The sequence below is a fragment of the Pleurodeles waltl genome, chromosome 4_2, assembly GCF_031143425.1.
Source record: "Pleurodeles waltl isolate 20211129_DDA chromosome 4_2, aPleWal1.hap1.20221129, whole genome shotgun sequence".
NCBI classification, from domain to species: Eukaryota; Metazoa; Chordata; class Amphibia; order Caudata; family Salamandridae; genus Pleurodeles; species Pleurodeles waltl.
Genome location: NC_090443.1, coordinates 1,016,469,854 through 1,016,484,457, shown reverse-complemented (window position 1 = coordinate 1,016,484,457; position 14,604 = coordinate 1,016,469,854). Strand labels below are relative to the sequence as shown.

The 14,604-nt window shown below is 44.9% G+C and overlaps 1 protein-coding gene and 2 non-coding genes across 3 annotated transcripts; 2 read left to right on the top strand and 1 right to left on the bottom strand.

Moving 5' to 3' along the window:
* Positions 1-2,122: 2,122 nt before the first annotated feature.
* TRNAT-UGU (transfer RNA threonine (anticodon UGU)) lies at positions 2,123-2,195 on the bottom strand. The gene has a single exon. It is a non-coding gene; the product is annotated as a tRNA-Thr (tRNA).
* Positions 2,196-7,331: 5,136 nt separating this feature from the next.
* Positions 7,332-7,404, top strand: TRNAM-CAU (transfer RNA methionine (anticodon CAU)). The gene has a single exon. It is a non-coding gene; the product is annotated as a tRNA-Met (tRNA).
* Positions 7,405-7,715: 311 nt separating this feature from the next.
* Positions 7,716-12,961, top strand: LOC138293595 (uncharacterized). The gene is made up of 2 exons (XM_069232865.1): positions 7,716-9,510; positions 12,604-12,961. Exons 1-2 carry the CDS (start codon positions 8,229-8,231, stop codon positions 12,624-12,626), a joined length of 1,305 nt encoding a protein of 434 aa, XP_069088966.1. The 5' UTR covers positions 7,716-8,228; the 3' UTR covers positions 12,627-12,961.
* The last annotated feature ends 1,643 nt before the right edge of the window (positions 12,962-14,604 follow it).

The window sequence follows — 14,604 nt, the reverse complement described above, 5'->3', positions numbered from 1 at the left end:
CACTACAAGCCAGGCCAGCCTCCTACATGGAGGATCAGAAGAAAGAGTTAAGTCTTTGAGCAGGTGGAGGTCGGGCACTTACAGGCGTCATGTGAGACTGAAGTTGGTTTAACTGTAGCTCGTTTGTGGGTGTGATCCTGGTCCAGCACACTAGCACACTCTGGTCTGGATCGGCGGCCATTTGTTCATTAAGTGGGTGGCTGAGTGGAGGTCTTTTGGCAGCCAGCTAGGTTTGGACAACGTTCATTTTCAGATTAAGCGTAGAGGGAATGGAAGGATGCGTTGGGGTAATTGCTGCTGCACTTTGCAGAACTGTTTAAAGGCCCGGGTTATTCGGATGTACTTTTTGGTCCCCTTAGGGGAGAACAATCTGGGCCATTTGAAGTGTTTGTCTCTCATAAAGAGCTGTGGAGGTTGTGGTGTGGGACGGCTTTAGAGGGATGCCATGGACCCAACGGCAACTGACAGGGCATGCAGGAAGCGCAGTAGGGAGACGTCCAACTCCAATCCTTGTCTTGCGGATGACAAATGGGTACTGGGACATTCCAACATCGCCTTCTGAAGGCAGACACGTATTTAAGGACAACGGTGGGCACAGGGATGGCTTTAGTGCTGGTGGCGCCCTGTGCGACAATCTTTTTTAGTGCCCCCACCCCATGACCACCTCCTCGGATTCCCTCACTACCACCCAGTAAATATGCCCCTTCTCTCTCCATAGCCCCCCCACCCTTCATATACATTCATTTGTTTTAAAGGGCTTGTAAAGTTTGGCTTTACTAATCCACTAAGCTAGCCACATAAAATATAGTTCTGTTTTTTGCAGCAGGCACATTAACCCTCTGCGCTACTTTATGGCGAATCAAAGCTGCCTCTAGACAAAACTCCCATCTCTCCCCCCTAGCAGGAACATTAATCATAAGCGGTATCTTGACATTTTAACTTTTTTTATGAAGGCTGGACGCAGAGGGAACTTTTCAGCATTTGTTTTAAATCGAAAGTTTCTAAGATAATGCTAAATACAGCGCCCCCCCCCCGATTCAGGTGAGCACCCTGTGCGGCCGCACTGTTCGCACCGCCCTAAAGCTGACTCTGGGTGGGTATCTCTCTTTGATATGAATGTTGTTATACCTAATGCAAATTAGAGTGACAAGGCTATTTGTAAAAGGGGAAACCTTGTTTTTGGGAGAAGAACAGAAAACGGCCTGTAAGCAGGGGGTTTTCTGAGTGGCAGGTGTGGTGATGGTTTACAGGCCCCAATAAGGCTGGTTTCGCTGCTGGGCGGGCAGGTCAGCTCGGTGGGGTTGTAGCAATAGGTTGGGACTTTGTTATGGCAAAATATGTGATATGTTCAAAGGGGTGTATTGTTCAGGTTTAAACATGTCAGTGATAGGGTGACCAGAATTGTTTAAGCCAAAAACAGGGACATTTCACAAAAATAGAAGAAGGACAACATGTTTTGTTCAACCGAGCGCCGAGAATGACAGCGCTCATCACCACAGAATTACAGAAGAGGCACTAAGAACACAAATCAAATGCTATTTTTAAAGCCAGAATAATGCCTGTTAATTAAATAGCTTTCCAATGACACCTGCTTTGTGTTTCTGCTTTAGAAAACAAAAAAAATTGCTTCTTACAGTTTTCAGGTGGCTCTCTTTAAAAACCGGGACATGAGCTAAATTTCCCGAAATCCGCCGGGACAGCTGGTGGAAAACCGGGTCTGTCCTGGCAAATCCGGGACGCCTGGTCACCCTAGTCAGCGAGGCATCGATGGCGTGATGCATTTCATGGGACGAGCCCTCTGGCCCATTCCATCATTCAGACAGAGTTCTAAAAGATTCTGATTGTTAAAGCCAAGCGGCAGTCGTTTAGTTTTCTCCCGCATGAAATGTTATCCATTTCACTCCAAGAGAATGGAGAAAATAAATCCACCCGGTTAGTTCTTTAAATCCTCCCTCTCTCTGCTTCCCCAGTGTTGGCACGTATGATGCACTACCGAAGTCACGTGTTCAATTGGCAACGTTTTCAACTTATGTATTTTTCGATGCAAACAGGATTTAAAAACAGCTGACCGCGGTGCTTGTGCTGTGGAAAGAAAAATAAAAATTTAAAGTAAAACTGTACGAGGCCCCAGCGAGATTTGAACTCGCGACCCCTGGTTTACAAGACCAGTGCTCTAACCCCTGAGCTATGGAGCCAGCTGTGAGTAGGTGTGCACGTGGTGTCCTCGTGTCTGGCACTGCCCGCACCGGTACCGGGTGTGCGCTCCGTACACCCGGCCAGAGCTGGGGTGCGGCCCCCCACGAGTGCACGTATCAGTTGCACTTCCCATCCCTCCCACAGCTCCCCACCCTACTTTCTGATTCATGCAGCCCCCCCCCCCTACACACTCCCCCCTCCGGCCTCGTGCACTGCACCCTCCCCGAAGGGAGGACCAGAAGGTACCTGCAGCACACGCTGGAGCCTGATTGGAGCATAGACCGCGCCCCTCGCAAGCACCGCCCATCTGAGTGGCCACCAGCCCTGTCACTCAAAAACACGGGACGGTCCAGCTGCTGGGCCCAGGGTGCGCACGTCACTCGATGTGCGGCAGGTTGGGGCCGCGGCTTCACCCCTCAGCTGCATCCCTGCATGCAAGCGGACCCGATTCAGACGGGAGAGTCCCGATTTTTGGAGCCAAAAGTGACACTGTTTTTGGCTGTGTCCTGACTTAAATTGCCTTTGCACTAATAGAAGTCAATAGAGGAAACACATTCTCCCCATTATTTTGTAAAAATCTCCCACTTTGCTTATTTAAAATATTGGCATGTATGAATATGTCCTATTAAAACACAGATAAACGAGGCTCATTCGGATCAAGACGAGAATTAAATCTGATATCTCATATTAAAACATACAGGTGGGCGAAGCTTGTTCTGATCCATATATACATTATTTGTCAATGAAGCATGTTTCCTCAACAAGCACTGGTAAAGACAAAAATACTAGTTTGCATTGAAAATATTTCGTGCAATTAGTGTGGGGATGTGTTGTGTCTCTGTGTATGATAATGAGTGTGCTGTGACTTGTCGGTACTCTCAGTGCAGAGGCCTTGCGATTGTGTACCTGTAGGTATGACCTGTTAACCCCTCCCGACCCAACCAAGCATGCACAGTGCACCCTGGTGGGGAGGGAGAGATGTTGCCTGTTTTACTCAGGAGGGCTGCAATACTTCCAGTGGGCAGTTGCAGCACAGGAGCTTCGTCAGCAGTGCTGGGTTTGGAAAACATTTACTCTGGAAACCCATAAATTAGGGATCAAGGTGTGGCAGAGGAAAGGGGTGGAGTCACGAGGGGCAGAGCTTGAAAAGCAGAGTCCAACAGTCAACTTATGCATTTTATTAAAAAAAGAAAACCCGCTCAAAGAAATTCGTATCAAGGATAAATGTGACAGTAAATTTGTCCTAGTAAGGGCATTCTAAGGAGCCTCATAAAGGGTTACAAGTTCTTGTAAATGTGGGGCAGCGTCAAAATCCATGGGTGTTGCATGGGAAGACCCGCCGAAATGCCAATGAACTGACTCCATAGTGCAGAGTCAGGCAACGCAGCGATTTCCGCCTCCTTGCCTTTCTCTGTATCGATGAGGCCATTCAAAGCCACTTATGGATGTAAACACACTTAGAATTTGGACAATTGCGCCTGTGCGCTGTCAGTCACCTGGTCAAAGAGGGCAAGAAAGAGCTGAAATTGCACCATAAATTCAAACCTGTTCTGAACAGGGGCCCCCAAAATAGCTTTGGCCCAGGGCCCACCAAATCCTTAAGATGCGTATTGAAAGGGACCTGATGAACACAATAATTTGCCCAAGTACTTCCGCCCATTTCACTGACCTTATTCCGGCAAATATAACGAAGTGTAGAGGTCTCACTCTCTCTGCTTAGGTCACAAAGCTGATTAACTCGTCTCTAACGCAAGGGGATCTTTGTCTAAAAACTTTACAGATGGCTCCTCATTTCACACAAACCTGACTCAGGCCCTGAAGAGCTTAACAACCTTCAACCCTGCCCCTTCATAGTGAAGGTCTTTGAAAGATGTGTTGTCAAACCGCGGAAATACTTCATAGAAGAAAACAGCTTACTAGATGGCCGCCATGCGGCTTTAGAAGAAGCTGCAGATGGGGCAATGTTACAAATAACTGGCAATGTGCATCTTAGACTAACGTGAATCATGCCTTCCTGCTCTTCTGAACCTGTCTGCAGCTTTTGACACAGTCAGCCATGCCTCCCTGCTAAATATCATCAAAGAACAGACGGTAATATGTGGCACGGTCCTAAAATGGTCTCTTTTTCACCTTTACACTGAAAATATGCAGCTATAAAGGAAGTGTACTCCCCAGAAGACATAACCAGAATACCAAAGTCCTTAAGACCACAAGGGAGCTCCAGTCATGGATGACTCTATACCTTCTCAAATTATATCCCGCAAATCACTTATTATGTTATGACGTGAACAAAGCAGCATGCCTATACAAACCTTAGTCTTTACCATCTCAAATTATATCCCGCAAATCACTTATTATGTTATGACGTGAACAAAGCAGCATGCCTATACAAACCTTAGTCTTTACCATCTCAAATTATATCCCGCAAATCACTTATTATGTTATGACGTGAACAAAGCAGCATGCCTATACAAACCTTAGTCTTTACCATCTCAAATTATATCCCGCAAATCACTTATTATGTTATGACGTGAACAAAGCAGCATGCCTATACAAACCTTAGTCTTTACCATCTCAAATTATATCCCACAAATCACTTATTATGTTATGACGTGAACAAAGCAGCATGCCTATACAAACCTTAGTCTTTACCATCTCAAATTATATCCCACAAATCACTTATTATGTTATGACGTGAACAAAGCAGCATGCCTATACAAACCTTAGTCTTTGTTGGTAAAAAGTATTTAAGTCAAGATGAGATGTCAAGTGTCACAGCTCTGTGGCTAAAACTCACCCATTGGGCCACACCGAGTGATGGGGTGAGGGAGTTTGAAGCGCTCGCTGCCCATCCCAGTGGATTGTCCACCTTGTTGAGGTTCTGGTCAAGGTTTTTGTTTTATAGCCCTCGCTACCTAAACTGTCACTTGGGTCCTGATTTACAGTTTGGCAGATGGGGTTAATATGTGATGGATATACCGTCTGCCGTATTACGATCCTATTATAGTCTATGGGGATCGAAATACAGTGGAGGGGATATCCGTAACGTTAGTGACAGAATAACCCGTCCACCAAAATCTAAGTGAGACTCTGAATCCTTGCACTGTCTGCAGATAAGGGCAAAAGATAGAAGGAGATTGTGAGATATTTCTCTGGGTCCTGGGGCAGTAGGCCATTACGCCCAGTATAGAGTCACTATTCTTGTTTACTATTGGTGGCCTAGGGATAAATTACTGTTTAATCACAATTAAATAATCAAATGACTCTCTTTGGTGCACTTGACTCTTCAAGGGTGGGATATTGAGGAGTCAAGGCTTCCTGCAATAGAATGTCCAGGGATTGCAATTCAAAAACACTATGAGGCTGTAATAACATTTGACAAGCTTAACGGGCAGTTACAGGAACAAGGAACCTGATTTGGAGGAGTGAGATATGGAATAAAACATCAACCCCCTAAAATGAGCTCATTGACCTCACACAATGTTTTTCCACATCCTCTAGAAAATGTGTCCAGATGGCTTCCTGCCTTCGCTTGTCCCAAATAATGGAAAATTAGCCACCCTCAATCATCCTATCAACTCCTAAATCCTCCAAAAGATATTTCGGCTACAAAGTCCGAGACCTACCAAGTTTCTTTGCTGTTAGGTTTATCCCAGCAATCATTACAACCAGGACTACATGATTCAGAATGCAAAAAAAAATTAAAAAAAATTGGAGTAGCTACTCACTCATGGACTTAGGAAACTTGCCACCTATGCAGTGCCTAATTTATCATGATTGAGAACCTCACAGACAGTGCACATACCCCTAGCATCCCCGGAGCACTTACTGTAATACAGCCACAGGTCTGTGATTGACCACCAATAAAATAAACTTTTATTTTTAATGCAGCCAGTTCCTTAAAGGAAAGGATGCATTCAATTTAAAAAATAGCTTTTTATTTTGTTTGTTTGAGCGTTGGAATTGACCCCGTGGACCACTGCCTACTCCCTAGCATATTTTTTGTTATTATTCACAAAGTAGAAATTCCTAAAGGGGACCCTTTCCTTTTGCGAATGGGATCCCACACCAGCTTCAGGGTCAGTAACACTTCAGGTGTTTTTTTTGCCAATGCATTTTGGTCACTAGGCATTTACACAGATTGTATTGTATTGTAATCGTATTTATATAGCGCTTACTACCCCTGACGAGGAGGTGAAGCGCTTTTCGGTGAGTAGCACGCTACTCTGGAACCCAACAAGAATTAGATGATACTTGTATTGGTATTTGGAAGGGACGCCTAAAACAGGGAAACTTTCCGGGCAACTAAAATGGGATTAGTACACATGTAAAGCATTTTTATGCTCACAAACGCTAAATTTGAGCGTGTCCGACAGTAAAAATGCTTCACACATCTGCTACCCGGTGCTCCTGTGGGAAAGAACTGACTGACTCCACAGTATGGCTTTTGCTCCACATCAGGACTCACTCTTCCGATCTCTGCTTACGAATGTGACACATTTTGGGATATTATAGACTAGGTCGAAGGGTAGTGCTCAGAACGGATGCTGTCCTTTGGACACATTTTCACGGTGTGTTATTTTCAAGTAAATACTCTGGCCATTGTTGTTTTATTTGTTACATTGAATCAAATTCACCCAAACTAACTTTCTTCTCTAGAACTCGCCCAGACACCGCCTTGAGAATAAAGTTATCACTCAGTCTCGGTGGATAACTCCCTGCTCCAGCTCCCCTCGGGAGAAACTTAGTTGCGTCAACATGAACTGGTCTCGCTTTGTCGGCGGCAATTTCCGGTCAGTGTGTGCTTGCCAGCGGAAGTGACGCACATTCGTTTAAAGATATTGTCTGTTGTAAATTTATAAGGTGGACTATTCAGAGTGATGACGCCAGTGCTTTAAATGGGCCGGTACTCTCCGGTACTGAGTACCGGCATTTTTTTATTTTGAGAGGGAGAGTACCGGCACACCTCAAGAAAAACGTAATACTTTTAATTGGAGAGTACCTGCACTTCTATTTTTCCATTTAAAGCACTGGATGACGCAGAATGTCAATATTGTGAAAACATACCATATGAAGTGTCACCTCCTCGCAGGGAACACGGGTTATCAGAGACTGATTACTACAGTATCTTCAGAGCCTTCTTAGCGCAGTAGGCAGCGCGTCAGTCTCATAATCTGAAGGTCGTGAGTTCGAGCCTCACAGAGGGCACATCTTTTGAGACCTTAAATTATTTTGTGCGTTTTTATCTTCTCTGAAAAGTTTGTTACATTTATATATGTTCATTATAAGTGGAAATAAATTCTATTTCAGGACCGGAGGCTCAGATTATGCTATCTCCTTCTTTACTGACCCAAATACAGCAGCCAATCAAAACACAGAAAAAACATAAACTACACATCCCATGATGCTCAGTCTTAGTATCACATGGTCCAATCTCCTCCCGTGCCCTCTGTCCATAAAAGCTATGACCCTCAAGGTCACTTCCTCTTTCTTTGCTGCTTCGCAGCAGATAAGTGGCTTTTATATTTACTCAGTTTATTCTTAATGTATGCTCTGTGTATGGTTATTGTTCATTGTTGATATCGTAGCGACGCGATTTTGCGCGCTTCATTGCTTTTGTTTAAACGCCTTGAGCGTTCTATTTGCCTTCGGCTTAGTGCCGTTATTTTGAGCTTTATCCCCTGTGGAGAGGGAGCAGGACCAATCTACACGGCGTTTGTGTAGTCCCCTTTTCATTTCTAGTACTAGCGCTTCCCTGCTCGCATCGAGCCCATCTTGTCAGTTTCCTGACAGATCGGCTCGATAGCGGACGCGTGGAACAGCTGAATCCCGGTGTATTCTCCCTGTTCAAGATTCTTTGGCTCCCTGACGCCCAGCTTATAATAATAGAGCTTGGGCTGTAAAACATTCGAGGTTCTACCTACAGTGCCTTTACCAGGCTGCTCCTTCCACCTTCTATTGGGCTCATATTGCCTGGCAGGGGTTTTTGCACTCCCCCTATTCAATTTTATATATATTTTGAAGCAAATCTGATGGATCATTGGAGTGAGAATGATACAGGGCACTACCCTGAGGAGCTGGGTAATCAGCTCGAGGTTAACCTCGTTGAAGCCCTCGACAATAGGGTCCAACAATCTGTCAACGATGCCCTGGTGAGAGCTTTAGGTCCCTTCTCACGGCAACTCATTGACTACGCCAGGTCCCAGGGCTGGATTCAAGAACAACAACCTTCTCTAAATGAGAAAAAGTCGAAAGGCAAATCAAAATCTAAAGACCTAGAGGGAAGTGAGGAGACTTCTGGTGGTTTACATGAAGAAGCATTTAATAAATTACGTAAAAAACATGCTGCTGAGCACAACTACTGCTCTAAAAAAGACATGATTGCTTCCCAATCCTCTAATGATTCTGACTCCTCTTCCACTCTCTCTGATGACCCTGATACTCCGGGCCCCCTTAAAAAGCCTAAAAAACAGGCATCCACCCCTAGAGTCCTAGATTTCGACCCGACGGAGATTGTCCACCCAAGAGCCTCCAATTGGACCCTCTTTTCAGAAGTGGCGCAGTATGTCCACAACAATATCAGGAAGAGTTTTGATAAGGAGGTTCAGTCACGCCTTAGAGCGGAATGCCCCAGACCAGACTTGGACCAGAAAGTGACGGACACCCCAGACATAGTCCCTACGATGGTCACATTCATGAAAAAGTTCGGCAAAGACCCTAAGAAGGGTCTAGATAGATCCTGGCGTTTATGCCAAGACAAATTACTTGACGCCACATGCCCCCTGACAAAGATCCTTGATATGGCATTTCTGGCCAAAGAATCGGGTACGCCTATGGACACAGATGTCCTGATTGGTTGGGCCCAGAGGTCCCTGTGTTTTTTAGGCAATGCAAATTGCGCTATATCATCAGAACGACAAAAGTCGATCCTCATGAGGATTGATCCTAAGTTAACGGATCTCGCCTGTTCTGAAGCTGGTCCTTCTGCAGATGGCCTTCTATTTGGTTCATCCTTTATCAAGGAATTGGCCAAATTCTGCTCCACATTTTTATCCCTAGATAAAGCGCAAATGTCGCTTAAAAAAGTGTTTAAAAGAAGCCTTTTTGCCAGGGCTGGACGTTTTGGAGGACGTATGCCCGGCCGAGGAACCTTCCAAAGTCCTCAAAACTATTATCCGAGAGGAAGAGGAGGTTGGTATAACGACCAGGCGTACACCACCTTCTACCCCACTCGCAATAGAGGAGGCCGTCCCAGATATCGAAGAGGTCCCCGTAGAGGCCAACAAGGAGCAATCCAGGAATCCAGTTATTCAGGTGAGCATTATTCATTATTCTCAGGTTCGTTTTGGGGGCAGAGTGGGACTGTTTCTGGAAAACTGGAAAAAGATTTCAGGGGATCCCTGGATTCTTCAAACAGTTTTAGGGTTTCATCTGGAATTCATCGGGACTCCTACTCAACTAACCCATACAACTCAAATGTCTTTTTCCCTCGCAGATCAGACCTTTACAGACATAGAGGTTCAGGCTTTGTTAGACAAAGGTGCGGTGAGTTTCTCATCCCCCCATCCTTCAGGATTCCTCAGCCCCATATTTGTCGAAGACAAAAAAGGTGGAGGCCATCGTCTAGTATTGAATCTAAAGGATTTAAACTACTGGATATCATACAGACACTTCAAGATGGAAGGAATCCACATGTTGTGAGATATCCTGTTAGAAGGAGATTGGATGGTCCGTCTAGACCTAAAGGATGCTTATCTTTCGGTCCCCATTTCCCCCCTCACAGGCGGTTCCTACAGTTCCTTTGGAAGGGACATTGCCTAGAATTCAATGCGCTTCCCTTTGGCCTCTCGTCAGCCCCCTGGTGCTTCACAAAACTGTTGAGACCAGTGATGGAATGGCTGAGGACCAAGGGAGTCCGCTTGATAATATATCTGGACGACATTCTGTTGATGGCGCAGAACCCTCAAACACTCAGGTCTCAGCTGGAATGGACCATCAGTATTCTGCAGGATCTGGGTTTTCTTATCAATGTGCAGAAGTCATTATTGGAACCCTCCCAAGTGATAGACTTCCTGGGGTTCAAGATAGATTCTTTTCGCTCGCAACTGATTCTCCCGTCTCAGAAAATTCGAAGTATCAAGAGAGAATTGAGATCTGCTCTATCCAATCAGATGATATCATTGAGGAACATTGCCAGAATAGTGGGCCTTTTGGCCTCTTCGGTTCAGGCAATCTTCCCAGCCCCCCTGCATCATTGGGCCTTACAAAGACTCAAGATCAGACATTTGCAACAGGGCCTGAGTTACTCGGAGATGATCCCCCTGACCAATGAACTAAAGGCAGAGATTCGTTGGTGGCTTCAACACATGGAAGCTTGGCACGGCAGAGCGATATTCCGTTCTCTTCCGGAAATAGTGATATAATCCGACACCAGCCGTTGGGAGTGGGGAGCTCGCTGCGGCTCCTTAGTAACCGGTGGTCGATGGTCGACTTGGGAACAGACTCTGCATATCAATTGTCTAGAGCTTCTAGCAGGCACATTTGCCATAAGGAGCCTTTCCCCTCAGAAAACGGATTGCTGTATACTGTTGGGAATGGACAACATCTCAGCAGTGAAGTACATCAACAAGTTAGGGGGAACGAAATCCAGAATCCCGGCGGAGATAGCCAAGGAGTTCTGGCATTATTGTCTCAATCATTGTCTGATTGTCCTGGTAGGATATCTCCCAGGCGATCAGAACACAATAGCGGACTGGAACTCCAGGTATTTAACGGATTCCAGTGACTGGAGGCCAGATCCAGTAATTTTCTTACAGATAATCAAAGTGTGGGGCCCATGCGAAGTGGATCTATTTGCCTCTCGGCTCAATACCCAGATCCCAAAATTCTTCAGTGGGCGGCCGGATCCTCTGGCACCGGCGACAGATGTCTTCCTTCAGGACTGTTCAAGATTTCGGGGGGTTGCATTCCCTCTATTTCTAATGATTCCCAGAGTTCTCTCTCAGATAAGGCGCAGGAAAGCAGAGATCATATTAGTGACTCCTTTTTGGAGAGCTCAGCCTTGGTTCCCACTTGCTCTACAGTTAGCTTGTGCTCCCCGCTTCTCATTCCCCCACGTCCAGATCTTCTCTTGAATCCGGAGAACCATCAACATCCAATGATCATTTCAGGAAAACTAACATTGATGGCTTGGAGGGTTTCAGGACAAGATGCAATTCCCCAGGAATTTGGCAACAAGCTGCTGATTTCATCAAGCAAGCTTGGGCGGTAGGCACTCATAAAAGATATGCCTCTGCATGGCGCAAATGGAGTGATTGGTGTGATAGACAGAGTATTAATCCCGTGGAATCAGGTGTTGATATGATAGTAAACTTTCTGGCAGAATTAGTAGGTTCAGGTTTAGTTTATAGAACCATTAATAATTTTGGATCGGCAATTTCAGCCGGTCATGTTCATATTGAGGGCAAGCCTGTGGGGGAACATCCTCTTATTTGTAAGTTAATTAGAGGTATTCGCTTATCTAATCCCCCTCAAACCAGATATTCAGTTTTATGGGACGTGAACATTATTTTGAGATTTTTAGATTCCTGGCAATCCAATAGATATCTGTCTCGTAAGCAGATTTCTGCAAAATTGACAATGTTACTCTGCTTGATCTCTTGTAAGAGAGTCTCAGATGTCAAAGTCTTGGACTTGGCTGGTAGGGTTTACACTCCTGAAGGTGTTACGTTTACAATTACCAGACTGACAAAAACTAATTGCAGGTCAGTATCATACCCAATGTTTCTGGATAATGCCAAACTCTGCGTAGTTCAATGTTTGAAGGAGTATGAGGTGGTTACAGACGAATTCAGACAAGATTCTAATGGTCAGTTGCTTATATCTTTACAAAAACCTTTCAAACCAGTCTCGTCAGCCACACTATCTCGATGGATTAAATGGTTAATGAATGAAGCAGGGATAGATACCAACCAATTTGGAGCCCATTCAGTTAGAGGGCTATGGCCTCCAAAGACGTATGCATTAGGTTCACGTCTGAAGAACATTATGAAGGCAGCTGATTGGCCTTCTGAGTCTACATTTAGAAAAACAAATCATAAACCTGTGGTAGATGTTGCTTCTGTAGTTATTAGTCAGCTTAAAACAAGCATAATCTGAGCCTCCGGTCCTGAAATAGAATAAAAAAAATTCTAGTTTACGAGTGAAGAATTTTCAATTCTATTAAAGACACGGAGGCGAGGATTATCCCTCCCATTAAAATAGTACTATTTGAGTAAAATGTTTTCTTAATATCTTGGTTATATGTCAATGTTATATTTACCCGCCCTGAAATATATGTATGGTCTTAAAGTATTATTGATATAATAAATTACGTGATATTACCTTTGACTATTTTATATTTCCTAGGTTCTGATCAGAAGACTAAATGAAGTACTCGTGATATTCCTTGGATAGCATCGTTATTCGGATCTGTTGTCCGGTACAGTTTTAAGGACTTGGTTCCAGTTGAGCTAGAGTTGAGTTACACTTATGAGTCTGAGGACCGAGGGCTCTTCGACTATGTAAGAAGTTTCGTTTCAGAAGTTCAAAATTGTCGGATTTGGACAAAGAAAGAGGAAGTGACATTGAGGGTCATAGCTGTTATGGACAGAGGGCACGGGAGGTGATTGGACCATGTGATACTAAGACTGAGCATCATGGGATGTGTAGTTTATGTTTTTTCTGTGTTTTGATTGGCTGCTGTATTTGGGTCAGTAAAGAAGGAGATAGCATAATCCTCGCCTCCATGTCCTTAATAGAATTGAAAATTCTTGACGCGTAAGCTAGAACATTTTTTATTCCCACTACTGCTGCTACAGAGTTGTAATAAGTCTCTGTAGATCAGAGAAGGTTGCATTGCTGCTCTGTGTGTGTGTGTCTGAGGCGTTCCCCTGCATTGCTGCTTCTTTTGCAGTAAGAGTCTGGCATATATGGGAGTTCATACTGCAGTTTATCAGGCTGCACCCGTGCTGCTGCACCCTGCAGTGCACCTGGTGTGTACACGTGTTTGCACGTGTAATTATAGTCTTCTAAAGATGCTTAAAGTAAACCAGCTCTGTAGATGGGTTCCTGGACATTAGGAGGAGAAGGCGTGTATGAATATGTCTTTTGTATCTACCTGCATGTGAATCAAGAATTGCACCTCCAGAGATCGATGGGTAGATGGTCACCTTCCTGGTGAAATTCATCTGAGGCTGAAGGAAATATATAGATAGGTCCTGGTGAGCGTGGCAGGAGAACGGCTTTACACCTCTGGCTGGTTGACACAAATCCTTGACATGAGGAGAAAGCGAAGGAATTGGTGAGTCTGATTTCAGCAGATAGTTCGGATTGGTCCAATGCCCAGTTTCTTTCTAGGAAATGTCACTTACACCCTATCCATGGAGTGCACAGCCCCTCAAATTGGACACATTTGTTACTACATTTTCATCTTTTGATACAGCTGAGGTGTTGACCTAAAATATCTTTGAGCCCAATATTTTTACATGGGCCAGCCAAGGCAAGGGGACTTGTCTGGCTATGTCAAATTCCAAGGCCCCCAGAGAAGAAAGGCTCTCAGAATAGACAGCCTATGGCAAACTAAAGAGAGTTTGAGGGATTCCCAAGGAAGAGACCATGGACGGGGAGTGGGCAGAGTGGGCTTCAGATGCACAGAAATGCCACTTGAGGATACAAGTAAGGAATACTGTTCCTTCCCTATCAAACGGAATGGACTGGTGTGGCATAGAGCAGAGGGAGAGCAGTAGCGGAGATGACAAGGACTTAGATTTGTATAGAGTGGCATGGAGTGGCGTTGAGTAGCATGGAGCAGTGTAGAGTGGAGTGGTATGGAGTGGTGTGGCGTAGAATGCCGTATAGTAGAGTGGAGTAGATCAGAGTGGAGTAGAGTGGCATAGAGTAGAATAGAGTAGTGTAGAGTAGAGAGGCTTAGGGCCAGATGTAGGTAAGTTACAAATTGCGACTTGCAATTTGCGAGTCATAGCGACTCGCAAATTGCAACTCGCAAACCGAGATGCAGAAAGGTGTCTCAGACACCTTCTGCGACTCGCTATGGGGTCGCAAAGACCCACCTCATAAATATTCATGAGGTGGGTCGCAGTTTGCGACCCCATAGCGAATCTAGGCACTCACGGGGATGGTGGCCTGCTGGAGACAGCAGACCACCATGTCCGTGACTGCTTTTTTAATAAAGCAGTATTTTATTTTCTCTTTGCAGCCCGTTTTCCTTAAAGGAAAACGAGCTGCAAACAGAAAAAATTCCGAAACCATTTGGTTTCGGTTTTTTCAGAGTAGGCAGTGGTCCATAGGACCACTGCCTGATCTGAAAAAATATTTTTGTGGGCATTCACAAAGGGGAAGGGGTCCTAT

Bases quoted from the DNA above. Each gene is read 5' to 3' on its own strand.
- LOC138293595 (XM_069232865.1), top strand. From the start codon at position 8,229: ATGGATCATTGGAGTGAGAATGATACAGGGCACTACCCTGAGGAGCTG. The intron at 9,511-12,603 runs GTGAGCATTATT...TATATTTCCTAG, and splicing joins CCAGGAATCCAGTTATTCAG to GTTCTGATCAGAAGACTAAA.